The sequence below is a fragment of the Salvelinus namaycush genome, chromosome 14 (genome assembly GCF_016432855.1).
Source record: "Salvelinus namaycush isolate Seneca chromosome 14, SaNama_1.0, whole genome shotgun sequence".
NCBI classification, from domain to species: Eukaryota; Metazoa; Chordata; class Actinopteri; order Salmoniformes; family Salmonidae; genus Salvelinus; species Salvelinus namaycush.
This window is the reverse complement of record NC_052320.1, coordinates 32,877,749-32,905,212: the sequence shown is the minus strand read 5'-3', so window position 1 is coordinate 32,905,212 and position 27,464 is coordinate 32,877,749. Positions and strand designations below refer to the sequence as shown.

At 40.4% G+C, this 27,464-nt stretch overlaps 2 protein-coding genes across 3 annotated transcripts in view; both read right to left on the bottom strand.

Annotated features, from left to right (window-relative positions):
- Positions 1-21,249, bottom strand: part of LOC120058706 (taste receptor type 1 member 1-like) — a 29,568-nt gene extending 8,319 nt beyond the window's left edge. The window contains exons 1-5 of the mRNA XM_039007451.1: positions 21,091-21,249; positions 18,521-18,818; positions 17,503-18,246; positions 15,609-15,818; positions 15,307-15,498 (exon numbers count right to left, since the gene is read on the bottom strand). Coding sequence (XP_038863379.1) covers positions 15,307-15,498; positions 15,609-15,818; positions 17,503-18,246; positions 18,521-18,818; positions 21,091-21,248 — 1,602 coding nt within the window. The 5' untranslated portion in view covers position 21,249. The remainder of the gene's footprint in view (positions 1-15,306; positions 15,499-15,608; positions 15,819-17,502; positions 18,247-18,520; positions 18,819-21,090) is intronic.
- Positions 21,250-21,883: 634 nt separating this feature from the next.
- The window catches only part of rer1 (retention in endoplasmic reticulum sorting receptor 1), a 28,678-nt gene continuing 23,097 nt past the window's right edge, over positions 21,884-27,464 (bottom strand). Inside the window, exons 7-8 of one of the 2 annotated variants that reach the window (XM_039008433.1) lie at positions 24,313-24,367; positions 21,884-22,395 (exon numbers count right to left, since the gene is read on the bottom strand). In XM_039008433.1, the coding sequence (XP_038864361.1) occupies positions 22,385-22,395; positions 24,313-24,367 (66 nt within the window). In that variant the 3' untranslated portion in view covers positions 21,884-22,384. Of the gene's footprint in view, positions 24,368-27,464 lie in introns of both variants that reach the window. The other variant, XM_039008432.1, reaches the window with a different exon arrangement.

Below are 27,464 nucleotides of genomic sequence, written 5' to 3'. Positions count from 1 at the left end.
GAAAAATGACGCCTGGTAACCCCCAAAAAATACCAGGTGCACGAAAAGTTTGAATATTTTTTGAAAACCTCCATAAATCACTCAGGCCAGCACCCATTGATTTGGGGCGGTAGTATAGTGCTCCCAGAGCGGGTATGGAAGTCTGGATCCCCCCCTAAAAGAATTTAAGGCTCTGTGTGTCTTTAAGCACCATACTTTTTCACTCCATCCTTGCTGTGTGTGTGTGTGTGTGTGTGTGTGTGTGTGTGTGTGTGTGTGTGTGTGTGTGTGTGTGTGTGTGTGTGTGAGAGAGAGAGAGCTTTTCTTTGACATCTGTTTAGAGAAATGACTGATTTTACAGTTCATGAGGGTTGACCGATTCACACATTTAAAGTTTTGGAAAGATCTGACTTTTTTAAACCTTCGAAACAGCACCTATGACCCCATTTTCAGGCACTTCCGGTTGGCACAGGAAGCTATAAGTAAATACATATCCTGATCGGGGTATGCTTTTACAGAATCCTGAGTTTTAAGTCTATACGTTAAGAACTGACTGATTTACACAGGGTTGAATGCACTATATATCACAAACTGCTGGTTGGGTATGGCAACACTTTTAGGGTGATTTTATCACTTCCGGTTGCTCCAGGAAGCTTAGAATCAACACAGGTAGACCTCATAGTGGCTTGGTGGATTGTCATTGAAGACAGGTTCATAAGACATTCATAACCCACATAGGCTTCAGGTTGAATTTAGGGGTGCAGGCAATGAGCTCCTATGGGGTGAGATGTCATTGTAAACTGTTTGATGTAAACACCTTCTTTTAACTGTTAAGGGTTAATGCCACACGGTCAAGGTTAGGCTTGCACAGAGACCTTAGGAACGTTCCTGAGGTCAAATTGTGCTTCTAAACCTTAACGGCTCTCCCTCTGTCTCCCAAAAGCAAAAGACTGGAAATGTAGGTCAAGGGTCATCTTCTTGTCACTGTCGCTGCGCTCAGACCGAGCAAGCTACGGTCAAGCGGGGCATCTCGTTGAACTCGGCACGGCCTGGAGACTATGGTGATGTCATTTTTAGTGGTGATTTCAGAATGCTATTTTGGTGGTTTTTCACTGTTTAAACATATTGCAAATGCACGTTACATTTGCAATATGATTCAAAGTGAAAAACATCACATCATATTGCAAATGTAACGTTACATTTGCAATAAGATTCAATGGGCATGTACCATGAATTTGGCCATGAATTTGGCATTCTCTTAAATACTGCAGAAATGCAAAAATGACTGGCCTGATGACCTCGGGATGGCCGGGCAGTGATAGTGGTTCCTCTCCATCGCTCGTTGTGTTAAATTTCATCATGTCAATTTTGGTGATGGTACCTCACTGTTGAAACATATTGCAAATGCACAAAAGTCAACTAGCAAGTCAGTGTCCATCAGTCAATTAGATATTTTCAGACACCAAACTGATACCATCTGACTTCAAACTCACTTTTTCCAACTCGTTTAGAAGCCAACTATCACATATTTCAGAGCAGGCCCGAAATTCACAGCGCCTTCCATTTAAACCATAATAAAACAAATAATACGTAGTTATGTTCTAGCTGCGGGTCCAGTTCTCACATTATGTTTAGCCCTATGTGAGGCGACCTCGAATCCCAAGTTTCGGCTCGATAGGTCATTCGGTGCCCGAGCAAAACCTTAATTGGTGCTGAAATTCCACTTATTTCCATGCCTTGCTACGGGGTCCTTGAATGAGCTATCGGACAGAAATATCGGGGTCCGTCTCTATGGGCCGAGCCGGTTTCAATGCACCTAGTCTTGCAACTCTGGGACTTTTCTAAATGTCGCCATTTTGTAATGCTCAAAATGAATTGAAGTCATTGCAAATGCACGAGGCTTTTAATCGGTCCGAGAAACTTCTAGAGCCACATAACTCACCGTGCTTAATCGACCTGAGCTCTAGAACAGGTTTGTAAAGTTTCAGAACTCTAGGTCTGACGGTTCTTTAAAAGTTTGAACAAAAGTAACTATTGCAGGCACTGTCTGCCTCTAAGCCCCTCAGTATGTCACTCCATCCTTTCTGTGTGGGTGTGTAAATTTTTCCTTGAAATCTGATGGGATGAATGACTGATTTACAGTTCATGAGGGTTGCCTATTCACATATATTAAGTTTTGGAAAGATTTGACTTTTTTAACCCTTCGAAACAGCCCTTTTGACACCAATTATGGCACTTCCGGTTGGCACAGGAAGCTGAAAGTAAACACATATCCTCATTGGAGTAGGCTTTTACAGAATCCTGAGTTTTAAGTCTATACGTTAAGAACTCACTGATTTACATAGGGTTGAATGCACTATTTCTCTCAAACTGCAGGTTGGGTATGGCAAACACTTTTAGGGTGATTTAACCACTTCCGGTTGCTCCAGGAAGCTTAGAATCGACACAGGTAGACCTCATAGTGGCCTGATGGATTGTCATCGAAGACAGGTTCATAAGACATTCATAACCCACATAGGCTTCATGTTGAATTTAGGGTAGCAGGCAATGTATTCAAACAGTCATTGTAAACTGTTTGATGTTAACACCTTCTTTTAACTGTTAAGGGTTAATGCCACACGGTCAATGTTAGGCTTGCACAGATCGGGAGGACCTTAGGAACGTTCCTGAGGTCAAATTGTGCTTCTAACCTTAACGGTTCTCTCTTTGTCTCCCAAAAGCAAAAAAATAAGAAATTGAGGTCAAAGGGTCATTTGGGTCCTTCTTCTTGTCACTGTCGCTGCACTCAGACCGAGCGAGCTACGGTCAAGCGGGGCATCTCGTTGAACTCGGCATGGCCTGGAGATAATGGTAATGCCATTGCAGGCTTTGTGTGTCTTTAAGCACCGTACTTTTTCACTCCATCCTTGCTGTGTGTGTGTGTGTGTGTGTGTGTGTGTGTGTGAGAGCTTTTCTTTGACATCTGTTGAGAGAAATTACTGATTTACAGTTCATGAGGGTTGCCTAATCACACAAGTGAAGTTTTGAAAAGATCTGACCTTTTTAACCCTTCGAAACTGACCCTATGGCACCATTTTAAGGTACTTCCGGTTGACATAGGAAGCTGAAAGTGAACACATATCCTCCTTGGGGTAGGCTCTTATATAATATTGAGTTTTAAGTCTTTATGTTAAGAACTGACTTGTTTACAGAGGGTTAAATGAGTGTGTGTTATTTCATAAAATCACATAAAATCACAGAATTCTCGCAGAGCTTCGAGACCCACTTAAAAAATGTTCGTCTGAACACACTGCAACTGGATCTGTAAAAAAAAAAAAAATTTAACTCCTTTTTGTGAACATTACCAATTTGTCAATGTACGATTTCTCTTAAATTACGATAGATAAATGGCTGGTTCTTTTTTTCCTGACACCGTATGCGTATGTACTTTGACGTGAAGCGGTCAAATTAGCACCCTACTTTGCGTTTTTGACCTTTAATCCCAGAAAAATGGCCATAACTCAAAAAGCGTTGAGGCCTCGACGCCATCTTGTTCGGGGCCAACTGTCCATTACGCCAAACCTACGCTCACCAAGTTTCGTCTTCGAAATAAGTTTAGGAGAAAAGGCCACGTGCATTTGCAATGTGCTTGTGCATTTGCAATATGATTTATTTTCCCTCTGGTGGGAATTTCCGAGACTGCGGAAAAATGACCAAAATGTGTTATTTTTATAAAACGGAAACCGAACGTCCGAGAGATTTCGTTTGATGACTTCCTGAAAGATCTCTCCCCCGCGCACGGCCCGACGCCGTCCGCGAATTTTAGAAACGTCGCCGGACCTCTAGTACATTTGCAATGTGGCGTTTCTCACTAACCATATGGCGAGTGCTAAAATGTTCCCTTAAGGTATGGAAAGGCCTTGGAAAGGCCATAAGTGTAAGCCAACATAATTCATTATTTTACATTAACCTGTTTAACATGTAATACATGCATTATGAAGAAAATGGTGTAATTTAGGCTCCACGAAATATGAAATGGGTTATGAAGAAAATCGTGTATGGTTGCCTACATGACAAAAAGGCGTTCTGATTACAAGTGCACCAGTATCCAAAGTATTAAGCGAAATCAAGCACAGAAAACAGCATTGGCATTAATAAAACAATATTTCCCACGAATTAAGTCGCACGTAAATGTGCGTCTTTTCTCAAAAATTCTGTTCAGCAAGTCTAAAACAGTACATATAGGCATACAACGACACATTTTAAAACATGGTTAAACAAAGACAACATTTCTGTATATTCATGACGTTGAATTAGCCATTAAGAAGAACAAAAATGAAATACAAATTATCGCGTCTACATGGTTGTTGCAACGGCTTGTGTGTCGCCTACTGGTTAAATTCGTGTCTTTTCGCACGAATTAAGTAGCACAGAAATTCGTGTATTTTCAAACGAATTGAACCACCCCAAAAATGCACAACAACGCACGAAATCTGCTGAAATACATTTTGTACATATATGCGCGAATTGAATGTGAGACTGTGTTGGCCTGTGTCAGGGAATATTTCCTGGACAGTTTTTTCAGGAAAAGTATGTTTTATTAGAACAGTAGCCTAACAAGGCCTATATACTTTCCACGGGTGGTATAATTTTCATAAACTTACTCAAAAAAAGTTTTTAAGTAATCTTAATTGTAGTGTTTAAAATACATGCAATGTAGCCCGCAGTTGGCCTGTATAATAGCCTGTATAATGGATAGGCTACACGTGGACAATGCACAAATATTAATGAGCCTCGCAGACTTTTTTGTATGTTTAATTACTCCAATCGGACATGCAATAAGCCGACAATAACGGATGGAAAACAATAACCTATAAGCCTATGTTGTATTAATCATTGAACTCAAATTATTAATCCTCGATATTTACTGTTTTTAATCAAGGTGATTACATATCATGGTCAAAATAAAAAAATATAGCCTATATTTATAAAGCTATGCCTATGTCTACAAATTGTACCTTAAAGGCCATATACAGTGCATTCGGAAAGTATTCAGACCCCTTGACTTTTTCTTCATTTTGTTACGTTACAGCCTTATTCCAAAATTGATTAAGTTATTGTTTCCCTCAATCTACACACAATACCCCATAATGACAAAGTGAAAACAGGTTTTTAGAAATTGTAACAAATGTATAAAAAAAACAAAAACAGAAATAGCTTATTTACATAAGTATTGAGACCCTTTGCTATGAGACTCGAAATTGAGCTCAGGTGCATCCTGTTTACATTGATCATCTTTGAGATGTTTCTACAACTTGATTGGAGTCCACCTGTGGTAAATTCAATTGATTGGACACGATTTGGAAAGGCACACACATGTCTATATAAGGTCCCACAGTTGACAGTACATGTCAGAGCAAAAACCAAGCCATGAGGTCGAATGAATTGTCCGTAGAGCTCCGAGACAGGATTGCGTCGAGGCACAGATCTGGGAAGGATGCCCAAACATTTCTGCAGCATTGAAGGTCCCCAAGAACACAGTGGACTCCATCATTCTCAAATGGAAGAAGTTTGGAATCACCACGACTCTTCCTAGAGCTGGCCACCTGACCAAATTGAACAATAAGGGAGAAGGGTCTTGGTAAGCGAGGTGACCAAGAACCCGATGGACACTGACAGTGCTCCAGAGTTTCTCTGTGGAGATGGGAGAACCTTCCAGAAGGACAACCATCTCTACAGCAGTCCACTAATCAGGCCTTTATGGTAGAGTTGCCAAACAGAAGCCACTCCTCAGTAAAAGGCTCATGACAGCCCACTTGGAGTTTGCCAAAAGGCACTGAAATGACTCTAAGACCATGGAAAACAAAGATTCCCTGGTCTGATGAACCCAAGATTGAGCTCTTTGGCGTGAATGCCAAGCGTCACATCTGGAGGAAACCTGGCACCATCCCTACGGTGAAGCATGATGGTGGCAGCATCATGTTGTGGGGATGTTTTTCAGTGGAAGGGACTGGGAGACTAGTCAGGATCAAGGGAAAGATGAACACGAGAAAAGTACAGAGAGATCCTGCTCCAGAGCTCTCAGGACCTCAGACTGGGGCAAAGGTTTACCTTTCAACAGGACAACGACCCTAAGCACACAGCCAAGACAATGCAGGAGTGGCTTCTGGACAAGTCTCTGAATGTCCTTGAGTGGCCCAGCCAGAGCCCGGATTTGAACCCGATCGAACATCTTTAGAGATACCTGAAAATAGCTGTGCAGCGATAGATCCTGAGAGGATCTGCAGAGAAGAATGGGAGAAACTCCCCAAATACAGGTGTGCCAAACTTGTAGCGTCATACTCAAGAAAACTCGAGGCTGTAATCGCTGCCAAAGGTGCTTCAACAAAGTACGGAGTAAAGGGTCTGAATACTTACGTAAATGTGGTATTTCAGTTTTTCAATTTTTTATACATTTGCAAAAATGTATAAAAACCTGTTTTTGCTTTGTCATAATAGAGTACTGTGTGTAGATTGATGAGAAGAAAACAACTATTTAATCAATTTCAGAATGAGGCTGTAACGTAACAAAATGTGGAAAAGGTCAAGGGGTCTGAATACTTTCCGAATGTACTGTATGCTGTTCAAATTGCGTAAAATGTACCGAAAAATTGGTGCCGCAATTTCGATGCTATGTTTTCAAGTGATAATGCAACGTTTAATCAGTATGAAATCTGACCGCTCTGCTTTGGTGTATGAAGGCTGGTTCTCCTCCTTTGTTCTGGTCTCTGCATTATGTCGTCGCTTTCACGCTCTGAGTTAACATGCACCGTGTAAAACCTGATTTCAGCATGGCAAGTTGGCAACATGGCAAACTTTGTTCTTTTTTGTTGTTGTTGCAAGCGCACACTGGAATGATTTCACGTTAATTACGCGGTGTGTTATATCAGTTATCACTGGTTATAGGCGAGTTCAGAATATGGAGGCTATTCAGAATATTGAATACAACTATTTATAGAATTAATATAATGTTAAACGAATTGAATGAGTTACAATTCACAAAAGTTCGATTTTTTCCCCTGCATGGGCTTTAAAAATGTCTTTAACTGGGTTATACGTCACTCCCTTTCTTGCAGCTCTCAAAAGAATTGGCACCTCTCCATGATAATAGCTCAACGAGCGACTTGTGTCCAAAATGGGCATGATAATGACGTACCATTAAATAACAAGTTAAGTGTATGTTTATAAAAGGACCTCAGACTTTTTCCCTCCACTTTCACTTTTCTCCCTCGAGTAACTCATTAACCACAACAGTCTATTGTCATGTATGCCTGCCAGGGGGACCTGACAAAGAGTGCTGTAATAATTGGAGTATTCGAGAACTTGTTAACAACAATTAGTGAAGCAATTATACAATTACCTGCAATAAACTGTTTTTCTCCAGAGGAAAACTCGCCCCCATTAGCAAGAGAATGGCTATACATTACACAGCAAAGTTCAGGTAAATCGAATGGAGATTACTTTTGGAAAAGTAGACATGTATAGTGTGAATTGCCACATGCATATTCCAGCATTGTATTAGGCTCAGCCATTGGCTCATATACATGTTGGCTTTTAAAATGCTTCACAATGCATCTAATAACCTACACTCTTAAAAGAAAAGTTATATATATAACCAATAAGGGTTATATTGCTTGCTTCATATTGGCACCCCTAAAAGTTCAATATAGAACCCTAATGAACCCCCTTTAAAAAAAAAAATGAACATATGGGTTCTATTTAGAACAGTTAGGGCTGCCATATATGAAGCAAGCTATATAACCATTTTAGAACCATTTTTTCTGAGTGTAGCCTACAATAAATTGGCCAAATATAGGCGTAATATTTGGAACTGAAAGTTGCCAAAATGAAGTTGCCAAACATAAAGCTGTTGGGCAAGAAAAAAACGATAGACTTATTTAAAGATGTGAAGGCAATTTCACACATAGAGACTGCAACGGGTCTCTGAGAGCGAAGCAAATCGAGGAACCGCCTCTTAACTATTCAGGGATCAGACGCAAACTGGAGGATGCAAAACCTTTATTATGGGCCTACACTTGGGGAGTTTGAAACGAATTCACTCAGGTGCTGACGCTGGTGCACTGTTTATATCGAATAATCTACATCCTTCGAAATTGCGGAAGGGGGATAAATAAAAGCCACGCGACGGGCCTGTTGGCGAAGCTCTGATCAAACATCAAATATCATGAATTTCTATAGACTGGTCTCCAGGTTATTTAAGGGTCTTTACTTTGGTTAAGGCGCACAATAGGTTGTGTTTGGCTATTTGCACCGGGGTTACCGTCTGAATAGAACAGAGGTCCACATTAACATCGCTTAGGGTTTTCTCAAGGGCCGAAATGAACTAGTGGAAAGTAACTTTATAACTCGCAGAGGATGAACCCTTTGTCAAGCGCTCCACTGAAAGACACAAGCACCTAACAAAAGAGAGACGTCATTGTTAAACACTATGGCTCATGGGTATTGATGCGCCTTGAATTGCTAAACATCTGCCATTTACTTTGCAACCACTTCAACCGATTTGAATACGAATAAAGTGTCTGTGCTTCTTAGTAGTCCGCACTATCTTTGCCCGTGCGTAAAACAACAGAGTTGCCAAGCGTATGAGCGGATTAGAAATCGAAACTTTTGAGCTAGGCCTAAACATATGGCTCCCCGATGGCATCGAAAAAGAACGAACTGCTAAAAAATGTTTTATTGGAAACTGACTGAGAGAAGAAGGATATGATCCACAAGTCAAACAATAGGAATCCTTGATATCAGGCCTGATTGTCAAAACGTTCTTCGTTTCTTATTTATCTGCTCACAAAAAGGGACACCAAACGTTACTTGCGCTATTAGTTAAGCCTGCATGAGACTATTCAATGAATATGAATCCAGTTTCACTCTTTATTTTTAAACCTGAAATTATAACTTTCTTTCTGTAAAAAAAAGAATTGTGCGTAATTACGCAGTTGGTCCATCAATAGGCCTGCTTAATGACCAAAATAGAGAGATAGAGAGAGCGAGAAAGGATCACTAGCAACCAACAACTGTATGTATGGATATTAGGCCTAGTCAATCTTAAATTCTAAGAATTTTGTAGCCTACTCACTTTGTTAATAATCAAACCAAATTGCGCTTCAATGTATTACCGACGGAGTGGATGATAGAGTTCTCGACTCAATCAAAAAGGAATGGGCTATATTCTGTAGGCTACTGCTATATTCTGTAGGCTACTGCTATATTCTGTAGGCTACTGCTATATTCTGTAGTTACCCATTTGTTTTCTTTTAATGACTAGTCATAGGAGAAACAAGGGGTTGTGGCATACGAGGTGGCATGTAAAAAGCATAAGAAACAGACAACTCTGACAACGCATTTGCCTACTTGCGCACGACAGTTATTCCAACACAATAGACCAACTGTATAGTTATAATTTCTTACTGAAATCGAGTCCAAATACTGTAAGTCTATATAAGCATTTAAGAAATAGCCCGGCTACACAGCTGGTGGGTGAATCAAAGAAAGACGTTCTTGTGACCCGTTTTCTGCAGCAGGTTTTCCCAGGGTTCGTCCTTTATATGGCAAAAGTGGAAAATCGGAGTGTACAACTGAAAAGCCAGGGGGCGTTCCTCCAATTTTCCTCGCTCCATATTTTGCAGGGCAGAGAAATATGCATTCTCTCCCTCACTATCAGCAAGTAACATGGTTGCTGATGCCGTTAGAAGACAGGCAAATAAACCATTGGATAGGATATACCAGATCTAAAAGCATGACCTTTTTCCATACAATATTTTGTAATATTAGCTAAATGTTTCCAATAGCCATTAGCCAATTAATTGAGATAATAGTTATATTTTTATTATCATCAACTTTTTCCATAGAGAAAAGTCCTGCTTTTTTAACAAACGTTTATATGCTAAAATGGATATGCTCGCTGTTTGAAATATCCAAATAATATAACTTAATCGACGTGTGTGGCGTGTACCATGCATCTACCCTAAAATTGGTATGAAATCGTCAATTTGTTGGTGTCAGCGTTCAGCTGGCTAGGCGCGCCATATGCCATGCTTAGTGGCACTATTTACCGATTCGTTCCTAGTTTCACGGTCCATCCTCCTCTTCTTCTTGCCAGAGAATTGAATGACAACAACAAAATAGCAATTTACCCTCTGAAATGGTCCCATACCCCCCAAGGTATGAGTCCTTTCCGTTTCCATCAGGGGAACCCTCTGGATTTCACTTAATGGTTTCAAATTTGACAGTGTGCTCTATCAAAATCCTTGGTCATTATCCTTACTTTTTTTTTACAGGACAAAAATTGAAGAGCTAAATATGTGAGAATGTGTGTGTGTGTGTGTGCAAAAGTTTGTCAAAGGTTACAATTTAGATTAAAATAAAAAATATAGGCTAAAGCTTAATTAGTCTGTGAGACTTTAATTCGGCTGTAGAACACATCCTCTTTCTACGTTTCTGAATATTGCAAGTTCACCTACCCCAATGCCCTCATGAATTAGTTGTAATGAAGGTACAAAACTGGTGTAGCATCCTTGGTAGAATATACACTATATATACCAAAGTATGTGGACGCACCTTCAAATGAGTGGATTCGGGCTATTTCAGCAACACCACATTGCTGACAGGTGTATAAAATCGAGCACATAGTCATGCAATCTCCATAGACAAACATTGGCAGTAGAATGGCCTTACTGAAGAGCTCAGTGACTTTCAACATGGCACCATCACGGGATGCCACCTTTCCAACATGTCAGTTTGTCAATTCTCTGCCCTGCTAGAGCTGCCCCAGTCAACTGTAAGTGTTATTATTGTGAAGTGGAAACATCTAGGAGCAACAATGGCTCTGCCGCAAAGTGATAGGCCACACAAGCTCATAGAACAGGACCGATGAGTGCTGACGCGCTTAGCACTACTGAGTTCCAAACTGCCTCTGGAAGCAACGTCAGAACTGTTAGTTGGGGAGCTTCATGAAATTAGTTTCCATGGCCAAGCAGTCGCACACAAGCTTAAGATCACCATACGCAATGCCTAGTGTCAGCTGGAGTGATTTAAAGTTCGCCACACATTCTCTGGAGTGATGAATCACGCTTCACCATCTGACAGTAGGGCGGACGAATCTGGGTTCGTCAACTGTGCCAACTGTAAAGTTTGGTGGAGGAGGAATAATGTTCTGGGGCTGTTTTTCATGGTTCGGACTGGGCCCCTTAGTTCCAGTGAAGAGAAATCTTAATGCTACAGCATACAATGACATTCCAGTCGATTCTGTACTTCCAACTTTGTGGCAACAGTTTGGGGAAGGCCTTTTCCTGTTTCAGAATGACAATGCCCACGTGCACAAAGCGAGGTCCACACAGAAATAGTTTGTTGAGATCAGTGTGGAAGAACTTGACTGGCTTGCACAAAGCCCTGACCTCAACCCCAACAAACACCTTTGGGATGAATTGGAACACCAACTGTTAGCCAGGCCTAATCTCCCAACATCAGTGCCCAACCTCACTAATGCTTGTGGCTGAATATTACATTTACATTTACATTTAAGTCATTTAGCAGACGCTCTTATCCAGAGCGACTTACAAATTGGAAAGTTCATACATATTCATCCTGGTCCCCCCGTGGGGAATGAACCCACAACCCTGGCGTTGCAAGCGCCATGCTCTACCAACTGAGCCACACGGGAATATAAGCAAGTCTCCGCAGCACTGTTCCAACATTTAGTGGAAAGCCTTCCCAGAAGAGTGGAGGCTTTTATAGCAGCAAAGGGGGGACCAACTCCATATTAATGCCTATGATTTTGGAAGGAGATGTTGGACAAGCAGGTGTCCACATACTTTTGGTAATGTAGTGTAATTGACCAATTTCAAGAATGTGCAAATAAACACAAAATACTGAGTTAAAAAAAAATATATATTCAACCGTTATTTTACCAGGTAAGTTGACTGAGAACACATTCTCATTTACAGCAACGACCTGGGGAATAGTTACAGTGGAGAGGAGGGGGGATGAAGTAGCCAATTGTAATTTTAACTTAGTGCGTTAATATAAATGAGTGATCTAAAATAATCATTCTAGAAGTTTAGCCACAAATAATTAGACTTTGTTTTACAAATCTAATGTTCATAAAAAATGTAATAAAACATGATAACGGAAAAGCAAGCACCTTTTAGGATAGTTTCATCACCTAAAAAATACAAATTTTACCCATGAAAGGAGCTAGGGTCAGAAGACTGCTACCAGATGGCTTTGGGAGTGACTGGAGGATACAGAAGAGCACAGGCCCACCCATTTTATTTAGTGTCAAGGTCTACTGGCACCACCCTCTGGTAAAATAATGTATAAACTTTACACATCAAAAGTGTGATTGGCAGCTTAAGTGTAATAGGATAAAAAGCACACAAGGAGAACATAAGGAGTACATTTACTTCAAACTTTTGCAGCGTAATGACAATTTGCTTTGATATGCCTAAGACTCATGACATCTGTTCTAAAATTATGCAATATGCGAGCCTACTTAATTCTTATTTTAGATACATATACTTATATAAAAAGGTGTTATAGATATAAATCATACCAGCATAAATACAGTGCCTTCAGAAAATATTCATGCCCCTTGACTTATTCCACATTTTGTTTTGTTACAGCCTGAATTCTAAATTGATTAAAATAAATTTTATTTTCACCCATCTACACACAATACCACATAATGACAAAGTGAAAACATGTTTATAGAATTAAATACAAAAATATATAATTTACATAAAGAGATTACAGCTCTGAGTCAATACATGTTAGAATCACCTTTGGTAGCGATTACAGCTGTGAGCCTTTCTGGGTAAGTCTCTAAGAGCTTTGCACACCTGGATTGTACAATATTTGCACATTATTCTTTTAAAATTCTTCAAGCTCTGTCAAGTTGGTTGTTGATTCTAGCTAGACAGCCCTTTTCAAGACTTGCAATACATTTTCAAGCCTATTTAAGTCGAAACTGTAACTAGGCCATTCAGAAACATTCAACTTCATCTTGGTAAGCAACTCCGGTGTATATTTGGTTCTAGGTTATTGTCCTGCTGAAAGGAGAATTTGTCTCCCAGTGTCTGTTGGAAAGCAGACTGAACCATGTTTCCCTCTAGGATTTCACCTGTGCTTAGCTTAATTCTGTTTCTTTTCGTACTAAAATAACTCCCGAGTTATAGCCGATGACAACCATACCCATAACATGATGCAGCCACCACCATGCTTGAAAATATGAAGAGTAGTACTCAGTGATGTGTTGTGTTGGATTTGCTCCAAACATAACACTTTGTATTCAGGACATAAAGTTAATTTCTTTGCCACATTTCTTGCAGTTTTACTGTAGTGACTTGTTGCAAACAGGATGCATGTTTTGGAATATTTTGTATTGTGTACAGGCTTCTTTCTTTTCACTTTGTCAATTAGGTTAGTATTGTGGAGAAACTACAATGTTGTTGATCCATCCTCAGTTTTCTCCTATCACAGCCATTAAACTCTGTAACTGTTTTAAAGTCACCACTGGCTTCACGGTGAAATCCCTGAGCAGTTTCCTTCCTCTCCGGCAACTGAGTTACGAAGGACGCCTGTATCTTTGTAGTGACTGGATGTATTGATACCACAGGATGTTCATGGCACCTTAATAGGTGGAATGTTATCAAATACATCAATCACATGGTTTCCATGTGTTTAATGCCATTCCATTTACTCCGTTCCAGCCATTATTATGAGCTGTCCTCCCCTCAGCAGCCTCCATGATTGATATACCATCCAAAGTGTACAGAGATGAAGTAGTCATGCAAAAATCATGTTAAAGTCCATGCAACTTATTACGTGACTTTGTTAAACAACTTTTTACTCCTGAACTTATTTAGGCTTGCCATAACAAAGGGCTTGAATACTTATTGATTCAAGACATTTCAGCTTTTCATTTTTTATTATTTAGTAAACATTTTTACAAACATAATTCCAATTTGACATTATGGGGTATTGTGTGTAGGCCAGCGACCCAAAATCTCAATTTAATCCATTATAGATTCAGGCTGTAAGACAACAAAATGTTGAAAAAGTCAAGGGGTAAGATTAATCAATACTAGTAAACAATTCTAGCAAGAAAAGTAATTCCTTGATTCAGTAAAACAGTTTAAATGAACTATTTTCCACTATTTACTACTGATGTTTTGAGTATAACGTTGGATGATCTCTTGGAAATGCTGTTGTGTATTTTTCTGTGGCTGAAAGATAATGATGTAGCACTTAGGGAGGAAGTAGCAGAAGAGGATGCTGTATGAACTGGAAAGCACTGACATTGCATTGAATAACTGTAAATATTTACCATGGTATAATATGCTTGTTGTACAGAAAATGATCCATGTAAGTATAAGGAAAAGCAGGTACAAGGTGATTGCTTTGGACTCGTTGTAGTTTTTGGGCAGGTCTTTCCCCATGTATGAGAAAATAAAGCAAAGACTTGCCAAGACTATAGTCAATAACAAGAACATGATCACTGTTCTTCTCATGGCACACTTTAGTATTATTTGATCTCTGTATGATGTCATGTCATTGACTGGTGTGGGAGGGCTGGCAGTGAACACTGTTGTAAGCAACAACAGCTGAAGAACAAAGACTATGGCTATGAGCCACCACTGTCCATTGTGCTTCACCCACCAGCTGTGAATCTTAGGGAACTTGGTGGCCATTTTGAAAATGCACACTATTTGAAAGGAGCGCACAGCGAAACAGCCTAAACAGACAGTGTAGAACAACAAAAATAGAAAATATCTCAACACACAATTGGTCACTGTTGGTTTCCCAAAGAAAAAGAACACACTGATACTACTTGCACTCAAGCAGCCCAGAAGAAGGAAACACATTGGCCCGCCGGCAGACTTAACAACCGGCTTGTCATAGTTGAGTGCAAAAAGAATGACAATGGCTAGTGTTAGCGCTAACAGGACGCCTGTGGAAAACATTAGTGTGATGGCGACAGGGTCTGTGAAAAGTATATACTCCACTGAACGCTGTGTGCAAAAGGTGCTTCCTGGTTTGGACCACTCTGTCTTCCTACAGTCGATGCAGTTGTATGGGTCGTCTGTTTGGCAAGAAGACGATAGTCAATGATGAGCCAGACATCATGCATGCATTATATCATCTCCAGTGGAAGAGCTCATGAGGACAGAATTAGTAGGTCTATGGTAACATTTGGACCAGGTGTGAAGTGTGTTTTCTAGTAGGAAGTAAAACACCAAAAACAAGCTGAAACAAAAATCTACATAAATAATGTCATATTCCTTTTCTTCTTACTTTAACCCCCATGAGTGTCAATGGACACCATAATCCAATAAGATTTCTCTCTTTATCTCTGGACCTCTTACCTGTGTAGTTAACATAAGTCATACCAGGGCAGATGTTACACTGGAAACAACATTGATGGAGTCCATCTTTCTTCTTTGCAAATCCTTCTGAACATTCAGGGGAACAGCGTGCGACAGGCACCTTGAGAAAGACCAAAGGTTGCGATCAAATGGCCTTTGTCATACATGTAAAATAGAAAAATATGATTCATTAATGATTTATGATTTATTAAAACCAGAAAAATGACTTACTTGGTCAGCATACCAGTGAATTTTAGTGTTGTTGATAGAGAAGGGAACGGCAACTGTTGGATCAGTTTCATAAGAGCCCACTTTCTCGGCCTGGCCACTCTGGTTCCAGAAAACAATAGCATAAGAAGTAGATGTCGGGTCTCCATTGATGTCAAACTCAATATGCCGGTTCAATATTGTGAAATTTGACCTCTTTAATTCTTGGAGAAGCTGAAATCAGACAAGAATGTAGTGTTGCAAGAACATTTGTGGTGTGTAAACACTATAACAATGTTATAGGGATTATTCACTATTGATTCACACTTTCAAAGGTTCACACCTTTGTTTGGACATTTAAAAGGTAGACTTAGCAATGACAACATCAGACACATTGGGGTACGTTTTTGATTACTGACATCAACAAAAACTGCCACAATTGGCTTTTCCAAATGTGGAAATATGCCCATATTTCCACATTTCCACATGCCCGAAGTGAGGCCACAAATTAGAGCAAACTAGTAATGGCTGTCCTGGCAGGTTCAAATGTTGTTTCTATTGATGCTGTTGTCTGTAAGCAGGAAGTTGCCCTGCAGTGTATGATGATGTCATATTGCTAAGTCTACCTTTAAAGACACACTCCAGCCTCCCCATCACCTCATTTATCACAAGTGTAGCCTAGATGCATCCTTTCAATTGATGTATTCTTCAATATTGTAACGCCATTTTTCTTCAAACAAAAGTATGTGGACACCCTTTCAAATTGGTGGATTCAGATATTTCAGCCACTCCCCATGTATAAAATTGAGCACACAGCCATGCAATCGCCATAGACAAACATTGGCAGTAGAATGGCCCATACTGAAGAGCTCAGTGACTTACAATGTGGCACCATCATAAGATGCCTCCTTTCCAACAAGGAGTAAGACTTTCTGCCCTGATAGACCTGCCCCAGTCAACTGTAAGTGCTATTATTGTAATGCAGAAATGTCTAGGAGCAACAACAGCTCAGCCGCGAAGTGGTAGACCACACAGGCTCACAGAACGGGACCACCGAGTGTCCTCGGTTGCAACACTCACTACCGAGCTCCAAACTGCCTCTGGAAGTAATGTCAGCATAAGAACTGTCCTTCAGGAGCTTCATGAAATGGGTTTCGATGGACGAGCAGCCACACACAAGCCTAAGATCACCATACGCAATGCCAAGCATCGGCTGGAGTGGTTTAAAGCTCGCCACCACTGGACTCTGGAGCAGTGGAATGTGTTCTCTGGAGTAATGAATCACGCTTCAAAATCTTTCACTCGGACGGACAAATCTGGGTTTGGTGGATGCCAGGAGAACGCTACCTGCCCTAATGTATAGTGCCAACTGCAAAGTTTGGTGGAGGAGGAATAATGGTCTGGGTCTGTTTTTCATGGTTCAGGCTAGGCCCCTTAGAACCAGTGAAAGAAAATCTTAACGCTACAGCATACAATGACATTCTAGACAATTCTGTACTTCCAACTTTGTGGCAACAGTTTGGGGAAGGCCCTGTTTCAGCATGACTCCCCTGTGCAAAAAGCGAGGTCCATACAGAAATGGTTTGTAACGAGATCGTGTGGAGGGACTTGACAGGCCTGCACAGAGCCCTGGCCTCATCAAACACTTTTGGGATGAATTGGAGCGCCGACTGCGAGCCAGGCCTAATCACCCAACACCAGTGCCCAACATCACTAATGCCCTTGTGGCTGAATGGAAGGAAGTCCCCGCAGCAATGTTCCAACATCTAGTGGAAAGCCTTCCAGAAGACTGGAGGCTGTTATAGCAGCAAAGAGGGGACCAACTCCATATTAATGCCAATGATTTTGGAATCTTTGACGAGCAGGTGTCCACATACTTTTGGCCATGTAGTGTATATGCAACGTTTCAAATGCTTACCATAAATGGATACACAGTTACATTGTCACTGCATCCCTTAATGTCACATAGTAACAACTTATGTAACGCGTGGGCCATAGCATAAATGGCAGAGTAAGTTGCGAAAGAATATGATGGGTTTTCACCAATGATCTCTTCTGGGCTCACATCACTACAGAGGTCACAAGCTTGATTGCATGTTTGTCTGGATGGTGTTTGTTCACAGGTTGTAGGACTATTATTCCTTTGTGTTTGGGACAAATAGACAAAATCCTTAAACCCAGGTAATGGCATCACTGTCTCTGTTATTCCAATGATGGTGCCAATCGCCTTGATTCCACTCAATCTGGGGAGGTTCTTGTTCAAGGACCAACTGTCGCCTGCAATCCACACTTTGTTTTGTATGTTGTGCTTGATTGCCGATTTAATGAACGCAACAGCGCTGCCCTGCCCGGCAAAAACTATAATGACCTCTATGCTAAGACCCTCTAACTGTTGAAGTATTTCATAGTGATCAGACATTTCATTGAGCTCTTTTGCATAAGCCAAGCAGATCTTAGTGTCTTTCAGCTTGCTTTTGAACAGCTGTAGGCCATTTTGACTGTTCTCATCGCCGCTGCTGACAAATGCAACCCAGTTCCAATTAAAGTGCTGTATAATCAGAATGATCAGATGTATTAAGTCTTTGTTACTAGCTGTGGTTCGCAGGAATGAGGGATATTTCCACTTGTCGCTTAGAACAGAACTGGAGGACCCATAATTTACCTGTGAAGAAAAAGATTTCCATTTTAGACACACATAGACAAGAATAACCCCAATAGGGTGGTGACCTACCCAACCCTCCCCGTAGAGAGCTACTAGGAGTGCAGAATTGTATTCCAGCCATGCTCTAACACGCCTGATTCAGTTAATCAAGCTCCTGATGTTAGAGAAGGGCTGGAATAAATACCTGCAGACCCAGTAGCTCTCTGGGTGTACCCCAGCCTTAATACACTTTTTAAAAAAGTGATCAAAATGACCTAAAGTAAGTATGTATTACCATGGGAATTAGATTCATCGCAAACAAGGGCGCAACAGTCATGGACTCCATGCTTCTAAATGGACCGGCCACAGCTATGACTTTGGACAGATACTTGTTGACACACCTCCGAACTTGAATTGATCCATTTCTGGAGATCATATTTAAGATTGACTGAAAGTTGAATTTGTCTGAGCAGTGGTCGAATATCTCATAACCGAGCGATACATTGGGCAGGATGAGGCTGGAGTTATTGATCTCTTGTACAGCGAACCTCATCACCTGAAACATCCGATAACTTGACAAGGTAAACGACTGTCTGTGGAAAGAGGAACAGTGTGTACACACAGCAAATTAGTAGATTTTTCCTGGTGTGACTACTGGCATATGCAATTTGAAATGTTTAATCACTTCACATACTGCGGTTTGTTTCACCTAATTTGTCAACTTACTTTGTTAAAGGGGAAGTTTAGTATTTTACAACTTAAAGGAAAGATTCACCCATTTTGAATGTTATATATTGTTTTGTGCATGTCTGAGTGATGTTCTATCAATTCCCAGGGTTATTTCATGTTTTCATGTGTAGGTATAAATACAGCCGGTATGACGAGTTTTGCATCACAACAGCCATTACAAACTTTAGCTAACTTTATCCAACAGTTAAAAACAGTGGGAGTGATTGGGGCATGAGGCACATAGGGCAAGAATGTAATCAACTCAAGTATTTGGTTTAAGATTTAAAATGTAAAATCTGATTTGGCCCCTCTTTTATCATGTGCCACATGCCCCAATCACTTGATTGATTTTTAGCTGGCAGTAGTTAAAGTTAGCTGAAGTTTGTGATGGCTGTTTAAAGAAAACCATACCATGGATTACAGTTTATCCTGACCAGTAGACTACTTTCAAGGTGTTTAACCATCTAACATGAAGTTGTAAAAAACTCAACATTCCCTTTAAAGTGTCAATCTGCGATTGGTGCATCCATTGTTTTACTTTAAATTAATGATATATACACATTATTTCTTATATTCTTATAATTGACTTCATGAGCTTAGTTCAACAATCGTATAGTGATGGGTCGTTCACGAACGAACTGATCTTTTTGAATGGCTCTTTTGGATGAACGTCGGGAACTGAATCACATCTGTAAAAGAGCCGTTCACTTGGTTCCCTGATTTGCATACTACTACTGCTTTCTGAGCTCCAGACAACAATTATCTGTAGATAAATTATAAAAACATTCTCTAAAGATTGTAATTCCTCACTGCAGGAACAATAGATAGTGAGGGGAGAGAAATTTTTTGGTCCACCACACATTTTTGCCACATTTTGCCTTTTTTGTTGCAGACCACAATAATTTGTTCAGGTAAAAGAACATTTGAACTCATATCACGATCTCACAATGTCAGGCAAAGAGGGTTTAGGAGTAACTGATTACATGTAATCAATTGCATGTAATCTGATTACAAAAAAACGAACCCAAAAAATATTGTAATCCGATTACGGATACACATTTTAAAGTAACAACTAGGATTACTTCTTGGATTACTTTTCAATTCAGAAAGGATGTTTGTGGGAAAAAATACATGGACACCTTTCTGTTTTCTCAATGACATTCAATTCAGAATTTAAAAAATATGCAAGTTTATCTGTTCCACCTGAGCGAGTCTGACCACAAGTCGGAGACTACTATTATGACACATCAAATGCGTTTGCTGGATCCTTTTTGTCTTCTAATGCCTCAAGGGGAAAGTAATCCAAAAGTAACAAACAGTTACATTACTGATTACAATTTGACAGGTAACTAGTAACAGATTCCATTTAAAGAAAGTAACCTACCCAACCCTGCAGGCAAGTTTGTAGGCTTTATATAAGAGATTAGCAATTTTGACAACGTTTCAGGTACATTTTTAAGCGCTAATGAGCGAAGAGCTGTTTGGGAGCCAAATGAATGTTTCTCTTAGCTGAACGAATGTGCCGGTTTACTGAAAAGACTCGGAATGCCCATCACTACGTCGTACCCCATCAGAACCCAACATACATTTTTTTTTACCCCAATGTTAGTGAACAATGTAATTGTAGAGCAACACTGTTGTCTCAAAAAACATTTGAAACTATAATTTTGATCTCATGGAGGGTCAGTCCCCGCCTCCATAGTATATACTGTACATTTGAAAGTGGTTACATTTCTCCAGCCCCATCCCTCAGCTATTTACCAAAACAGAGGTGGGGTGCCTGCTTTTTTATTGTTTGAACTGCAGATTGCTCCTTTAAGTGAGGTTAAACATTTGGTATAATACATTTACAGTACTATAACATTTCACGTAACTTACATGGAAGTGTTGTGATTGAACTCAGGTGTCTCCAACTCAGTTTCTGGAGAGGTACTGGGTATGCAGGCTTTTATTTCAACCCAACACTAGAACAAGTTGACAAGCAACTTGGTCTTCAGTACGAACATTGCTTAATTAAATTGGTTGTGTTAATATTGGGCTGGAAGAAAAACTGCACGCCCAGTGGCTCTCCAGGACCAGAGCTACGATTTCCCTGATGGTTGAAAGGTATGTTGAATGGTGTGCTACAGCACTCACCGAGAGCAATCCACAATCACCGGTCGGTTGTAAACAACTGAGCTGTTGCGATGATGAATGTCGAAAAGGCCTCCCAGTATGTAGTCTCCATCTAGTTTAAACTCAGAGGGTGAGCAAGAATATGATTCAGGTAAGGCATGCTGAAAAGAACCCAGCATTACCAGCAAGGCCAGGAGATGTTTCATCGTTGCCTTCACATGTAGTCAGTCTGAGAAGATCAGAGGGGCTGTGTCTATACCAAATGCTCAGGTACTGGTGAAGATGGCTCCCCCACTTTGCATAGGGATGCTTTACATGCAATGATTTTATATGCACCATTACATCAGGCAGGAGTTCCTCACAGTCAGACTGGAAGCAAATGCGCAGCACTGAACAGGAAATCCATGACCCGAAGTGAAATAGAAATATGCATTGAATTGCTGGTACTGGTTTAAAAGGATGAATGGTGTGGTAAAGGAGTTGGCACCAAGAGCATTGATTGATTTCACTGTCCAACTCTACCCAGGTGGGTCAAATGTACCATGACTAGCTCCATCCTTTCTGCAAATGCAACATTTGCGCAATGATTAATGGACTTGTTTTCCAAACACAAGATGTGTCAGTGAATAGATACACAATATACCTCATACAGTAATACACATGTAGCAATGTAATAGTTATTTCTAAAAAGCAGATATGGATGAAAGCTGACAAAATGTCAGCAGTCCCAAAACATGAAGCAGAAACAGCCACCTCACTAGAAGGGACAGTTTCTTTAATAGCATTCGGAGTGAAAAAAATACACTTAAAGTTATTAAAATCAAGTTTTGTTTATAATTGCAGCACAAGAAAAAACAAGAACATGCAATCTCTTTCTTGAGAAAGTGTTTATAAATCTAGAATCCAATTTTACCAGTTTTGTTTTCATTCATTTTTTTTTATGGCATATGATAAATTGAACACTTGGAAATAGTAGCCCATTATGTTCGAAGAAAAAATAACATGTTCAAAATAATCTCTAAACAAATGTTATCTTTGCCATATATATAAATCCGCAAGACAACTCTTGGAAACATGATGTACTTTGACAGGGGGAAAAAAAATCTGATCCTTCTTTACAGTGCTGATCAAAGGTTTTCCAAAATGTCTCTCTGGTTACCAAAAATACTACTGCACACTTTTCATAAGATACCCGACCGGCATACTGATAAAAATGCCCAAAAATGTGAGGGGTGGGGGCCAAAAAAAGAGAAAAAAAGTGTTCACAACCCCCTTCATCCATTTGTTACATTAAAAGCTCTCAATCTCAATTTTCTTATGTTTCCTCTGCAAAAGAAGAGAGAGAAAATATTTTTGTTTGGAATGATTAGATTATGACCACATATTTGTCTAAAGTAAAATACAGAATATGAGTTTATCAAGGCTGCTATATTTGCATGGAATGGACCCCAGTTTCTAAACAGTTGGCCTCAGTGTATAAGGTATTTTGGAAGGAAATAATAATTATAACACAGGTATGATACTATAAAGTACATTTTAAAGTAACTGTCCAGAGAAAATCTAACTTTTCTGTTAACTCATACAAAAATAATGTTGACGACTCTTCTATACTCGTACACTTCAAAAACCACACCTCAAACTTGTGTCATACACACCTTTAAAAAAAAAAATACTAGCCATTTCCTCATGGTGGATGTTGTCATCCTCCTGAGGATGAGCTGGCCAATCAGCGGTCTACTTGAATTCATATTTTTTATGACCGGTATACGCCCACACCATTCTGTTGGGATATGCCCACACCATTCTGTTGGGATATGCCCACACCATTTCAACACAGAAAAGTTGCTGTTTTACATATTTAATAACCATTTTTTGGAAGGAAAACTATTTCACCCCTATTGTAAGTAATTATAGGTCATATTTCATAGAAATCTTGAAACACTGGACAGTTACTTTAAGAATTCTAATCTCGAAAAATGAACAATTTAAAATTATATTCACAGGGGAGTGCATCGCAAAAATCTGAGGTTTAACTTGATTGGCTCGTCCATAGCTAGATGCCACCTCCATAAAGTAATCTCTATCATTTAGTTTCCAGGAGTGCTGAATGACACAGTATTATATTTATCTTCAACTGTACAAGCAAAGCGTCTTTTGACATGATGGGAAAGCAGATGGACTAAACACAAAAAGGGATTATATGGCTACATAGGGCAAAACAAGAACACATTTGAATAAAATCAGCCACACTTAACTTGAACGAGGCATTCTTAAACCTCACTGTACATAATGTCTTAAAGAAAACATGACATGAAACATTTCATAATCCTCCATGATGGTTTATTCTCTGGAGAGTACACTAACTCGGTCTTGGCCATGCAGTGATTTGCACTCTGAGCTGACTTGTTATCTAGCCAACCTCCTATACATAAATCACTGCTTTTGCCATAAAGGAGATGGTTGGATTATGGTTCTGAATAGTTACAGTATGATAGGTATTGTATGTAGCTAGTGAAGCCTTGTTCAAGTGAAGCATAACCAGTCATTGAAAATTAACAGTGGACAAATTTAGGTTGGTGGGGGGGGGGGGGGGGGGGGTTCAAGCCAGTGCAAAAATACACTTGATCTCAGAGACACATCATTCATCAATTTAAATATTTCATATTTACTTCAATTTCAAAATGTTACATCTTATCGTTATTTCAATCTAAACCTAAGGACTTCCCATAATTACACGTTATAAACGAGTAGGTACCAAGTCTTCAATCAAAAGTAGTTACTTTGCTTGGAGACAGAGCAGTGCACAGCAGTTGAAAAGGGATAGTCGTTAAGAATCCACAACTGAAATTTCTACTGAAATTCATCCAGTGCCGCCCCCTCTAGCAGAGTTTATACTTACCCCATGGGGTTACAAGGCAAAGGGCGACACTGCGTTTCATCCACTGACTTAAGACAATGTTATCCCGTAGCTGCGAGATGGCTCGCCAACTCATATCCCCATAATAACCAAAGGCAGAGTTCTCTTGTGACTACAGCAATCCTCAGCACTAATAACATCCATCACTGTCACCATTTTGGATCAAAACTCTTATCCCATTTCTCTTTTTTCCCCAATCCCCTCACAGATAATCACTGACCCCTGTTCCCCACCATATACTCTTTTTCCACAACTTTTAATTTTCAGAATGGGGGAGGGGGGGGGGGTATTTTAACTAGCAAAAGGTTTCCCTGTGTCTTCCTTGCCTCTGTAAGTCCTCTTCCCGTGTGTGAAGGGTAGGTATCTGTACTTGACCATATGCTGGAAGTAGGAGAAAATACGCAGTTAGCCACATTGTAATTCAAAGAAAGTAACAGTGAAAGTCACAGCACAGTTCACATTTTGCTGCTTTAAAAATGAAAATGTATTACATTTAAAAAAAATCCTACACATGTACACAACCTATACATTCTGAAAGTGAAAGAAAAATGTAAGAAAATGTTCCAAATGAATAAAAAAATAAAATATGTCTTGATTGTGTAGGTCTTCACACCCCAGAGTGAAGACTTGGTGGAATACATATTTTGCAGCCATTACAGCTGTGAATCATGTTGAATAAGATTTCACCAACTTTGCACAATTCTTAGGGCAACAGACACTGACTGTACAAAACATTAGAAACACTTGCTCTTTCCATGACAGACTGACCAGGTGAAAGCTATGAACTCTTATTGATGTCACTTGTTAAATCCAAATCAGTATAGATGAAGAGAATGAGACAGGTTAAAGAAGGATGTTTCAAGCCTTGATACAAATGAGACATGGATTGTATATGGCGCTGACGGACAGGGCTGCCGTGCTTCTAGCTCTTAGGAAACTGCAGTATTTTTTTTTTTTTTTTTTTAAATGTGCCATTTCTTACATTATTAGCCCATGACATTTTTTATGTTAGCTTATTAGCCCCGGCCTGCTAACTGTCTGAATCGCAGTGTCCCCAGCCAGCCCAACCACTCACTGGACCCATATGATCACTTGGCTCTCTAATATCAATATGCCTCGTCCATTACTGTCCTGGTTAGTGATTACTGTCTTATTTCACTGTAGAGCCTCTAGCCCTGCTCAATATGCCTTAACCAACCATGTTGTTCCACCTCCTACATATGCGATGACATCACCTGGTTTAAACGTCTCTAGAGACTATATCTCTCTCATCATTACTCAATGCCTAGGTTTACCTCCAATGTACTCACATCCTATCATACATTTGTCTGTACATTATGCCTTGAATCTATTCTATCGCGCCCAGAAACCTGCTCCTTTTACTTTCTCTTCCGAACGTGCTAGACGGCCAGTTCGTATAGCCTTTAGCCGTACCCTTATCCTACTTCTCCTCTGTTCCTCTGGTGATGTAGAGGTTAATCCAGGTCCTGCAGTGCCTAGCTCCACTCCCACTCCCCAGGTGCTCTCATTTGTTGACTTCTGTAACCGTAAAAGCCTTGGTTTCATGCATGTCAACTTTAGAAGCCTCCTCCCTAAGTTTGTTTTACTCACTGCTTTAGCACACTCTGCCAACCTGGATGTCTTAGCCGTGTCTGAATCCTGGCTTAGGAAAAACCACCAAAAACCCTGAAATCTCCATCCCTAACTATAACATTTTCCGCCAAGATAGAACTGCCAAAGGGGGCGGTGTTGCAATCTACTGCAGAGATAGCCCGCAGAGTTCTGTCTTACTATCCAGGTCTGTACCCAAACAATTTGAGCTTCTACTTCTAAAAATTCACCTTTCCAGAAACAAGTCTCTCACTGTTGCCGCTTGCTATAGACCACCCTCTGCCCCCAGCTGTGGCCTCGACACCATATGCGAATTGATTGCCCCCCATCTATCTTCTGAGCTCGTGCTACTAGGTGACCTAAACTGGGACATGCTTAACACCCCGGCCATCCTACAATCTAAGCTTGATGCCCTCAATCTCACACAAATTATCAATGGACCGACAAGGTACAACCCCAAATCCGTAAAACACGGGCACCCTCATAGATATCATCCTAACTAACTCGCCCTCCAAATACACCTCTGCTGTTTTCAATCAAGATCTCAGCGATCACTGCCTCATTGCCTGCATCCGTAATGGGTCTGCGATCAAACGACCACCCCTCATCACTGTCAAACGCTCCCTAAAACACTTCTGCGAGCAGGCCTTTCTAATCGACCTGGCCGGGGTATCCTGGAATGACATTGACCTCATCCCGTCAGTAGAGGATGCCTGGTTATTCTTTAAAAGTGCCTTCCTCACCATCTTAAATAAGCATGCCCCATTCAAAACATTTAGAACTAGGAATAGATATAGTCCTTGGTTCACTCCAGACCTGTCTGCCCTTGACCAGCACAAAAACATCCTGTGGCGTTCTGCATTAGCATCGAATAGCCCCCGTGATATGCAACTTTTCAGGGAAGTTAGGAACAATTATACACAGGCAGTTAGGAAAGCTAAGGCTAGCTTTTTCAAACAGAAATTTGCATCCTGTAGCACAAACCCCAAAAAGTTCTGTGACACTATAAAGTCCATGGAGAATAAGAGCACCTCCTCCCAGCTGCCCACTGCTCTGAGGCTAGGAAACACTGTTACCACTATAATTGAGAATTTCAATAAGCATTTCTCTATGGCTGGCCATGCTTTCCACCTGGCTACCCCTACCCCGGTTAACTGCCCGGCACCCTCCACAGCAACCCGCCCAAGCCCCCACCATTTCTCCTTCACCCAAATCCAGATAGCTGATGTTCTGAAAGATCTGCAAAATCTGGACCCCTACAAATCAGCCGGGCTAGACAATCTGGACCCTCTCTTTCTAAAATTATCTGCCAAAATTGTTGCAACCCCTATTACTAGCCTGTTCAACCTCTCTTTCGTATCGTCTGAGATTCCCAAAGATTGGAAAGCTGCCGCGGTCATCCAACTCTTCAAAGGGGGTGACACTCTAGACCCAAACTGCTACAGACCTACAGTGGGGAGAACAAGTATTTGATACACTGCCGATTTTGCAGGTTTTCCTACTTACAAAGCATGTAGAGGTCTGTAATTTTTATCATAGGTACACTTCAACTGTGAGAGACGGAATCTAAAATCTAAAATCCCCAAAAAATCACTTTGTATGATTTTTAAGTAATTAATTTGCATTTTATTGCATGACATAAGTATTTGATACATCAGAAAAGCATAACTTAATATTTGGTACAGAAACCTTTGTTTGCAATTACAGAGATCATACGTTTCCTGTAGTTCTTGACCAGGTTTGCACACACTGCAGCAGGGATTTTGGCCCACTCCTCCATACAGACCTTCTCCAGATCCTTCAGGTTGCGGGGCTGTCGCTGGGCAATATGGACTTTCAGCTCCCTCCAAAGATTTTCTATTGGGTT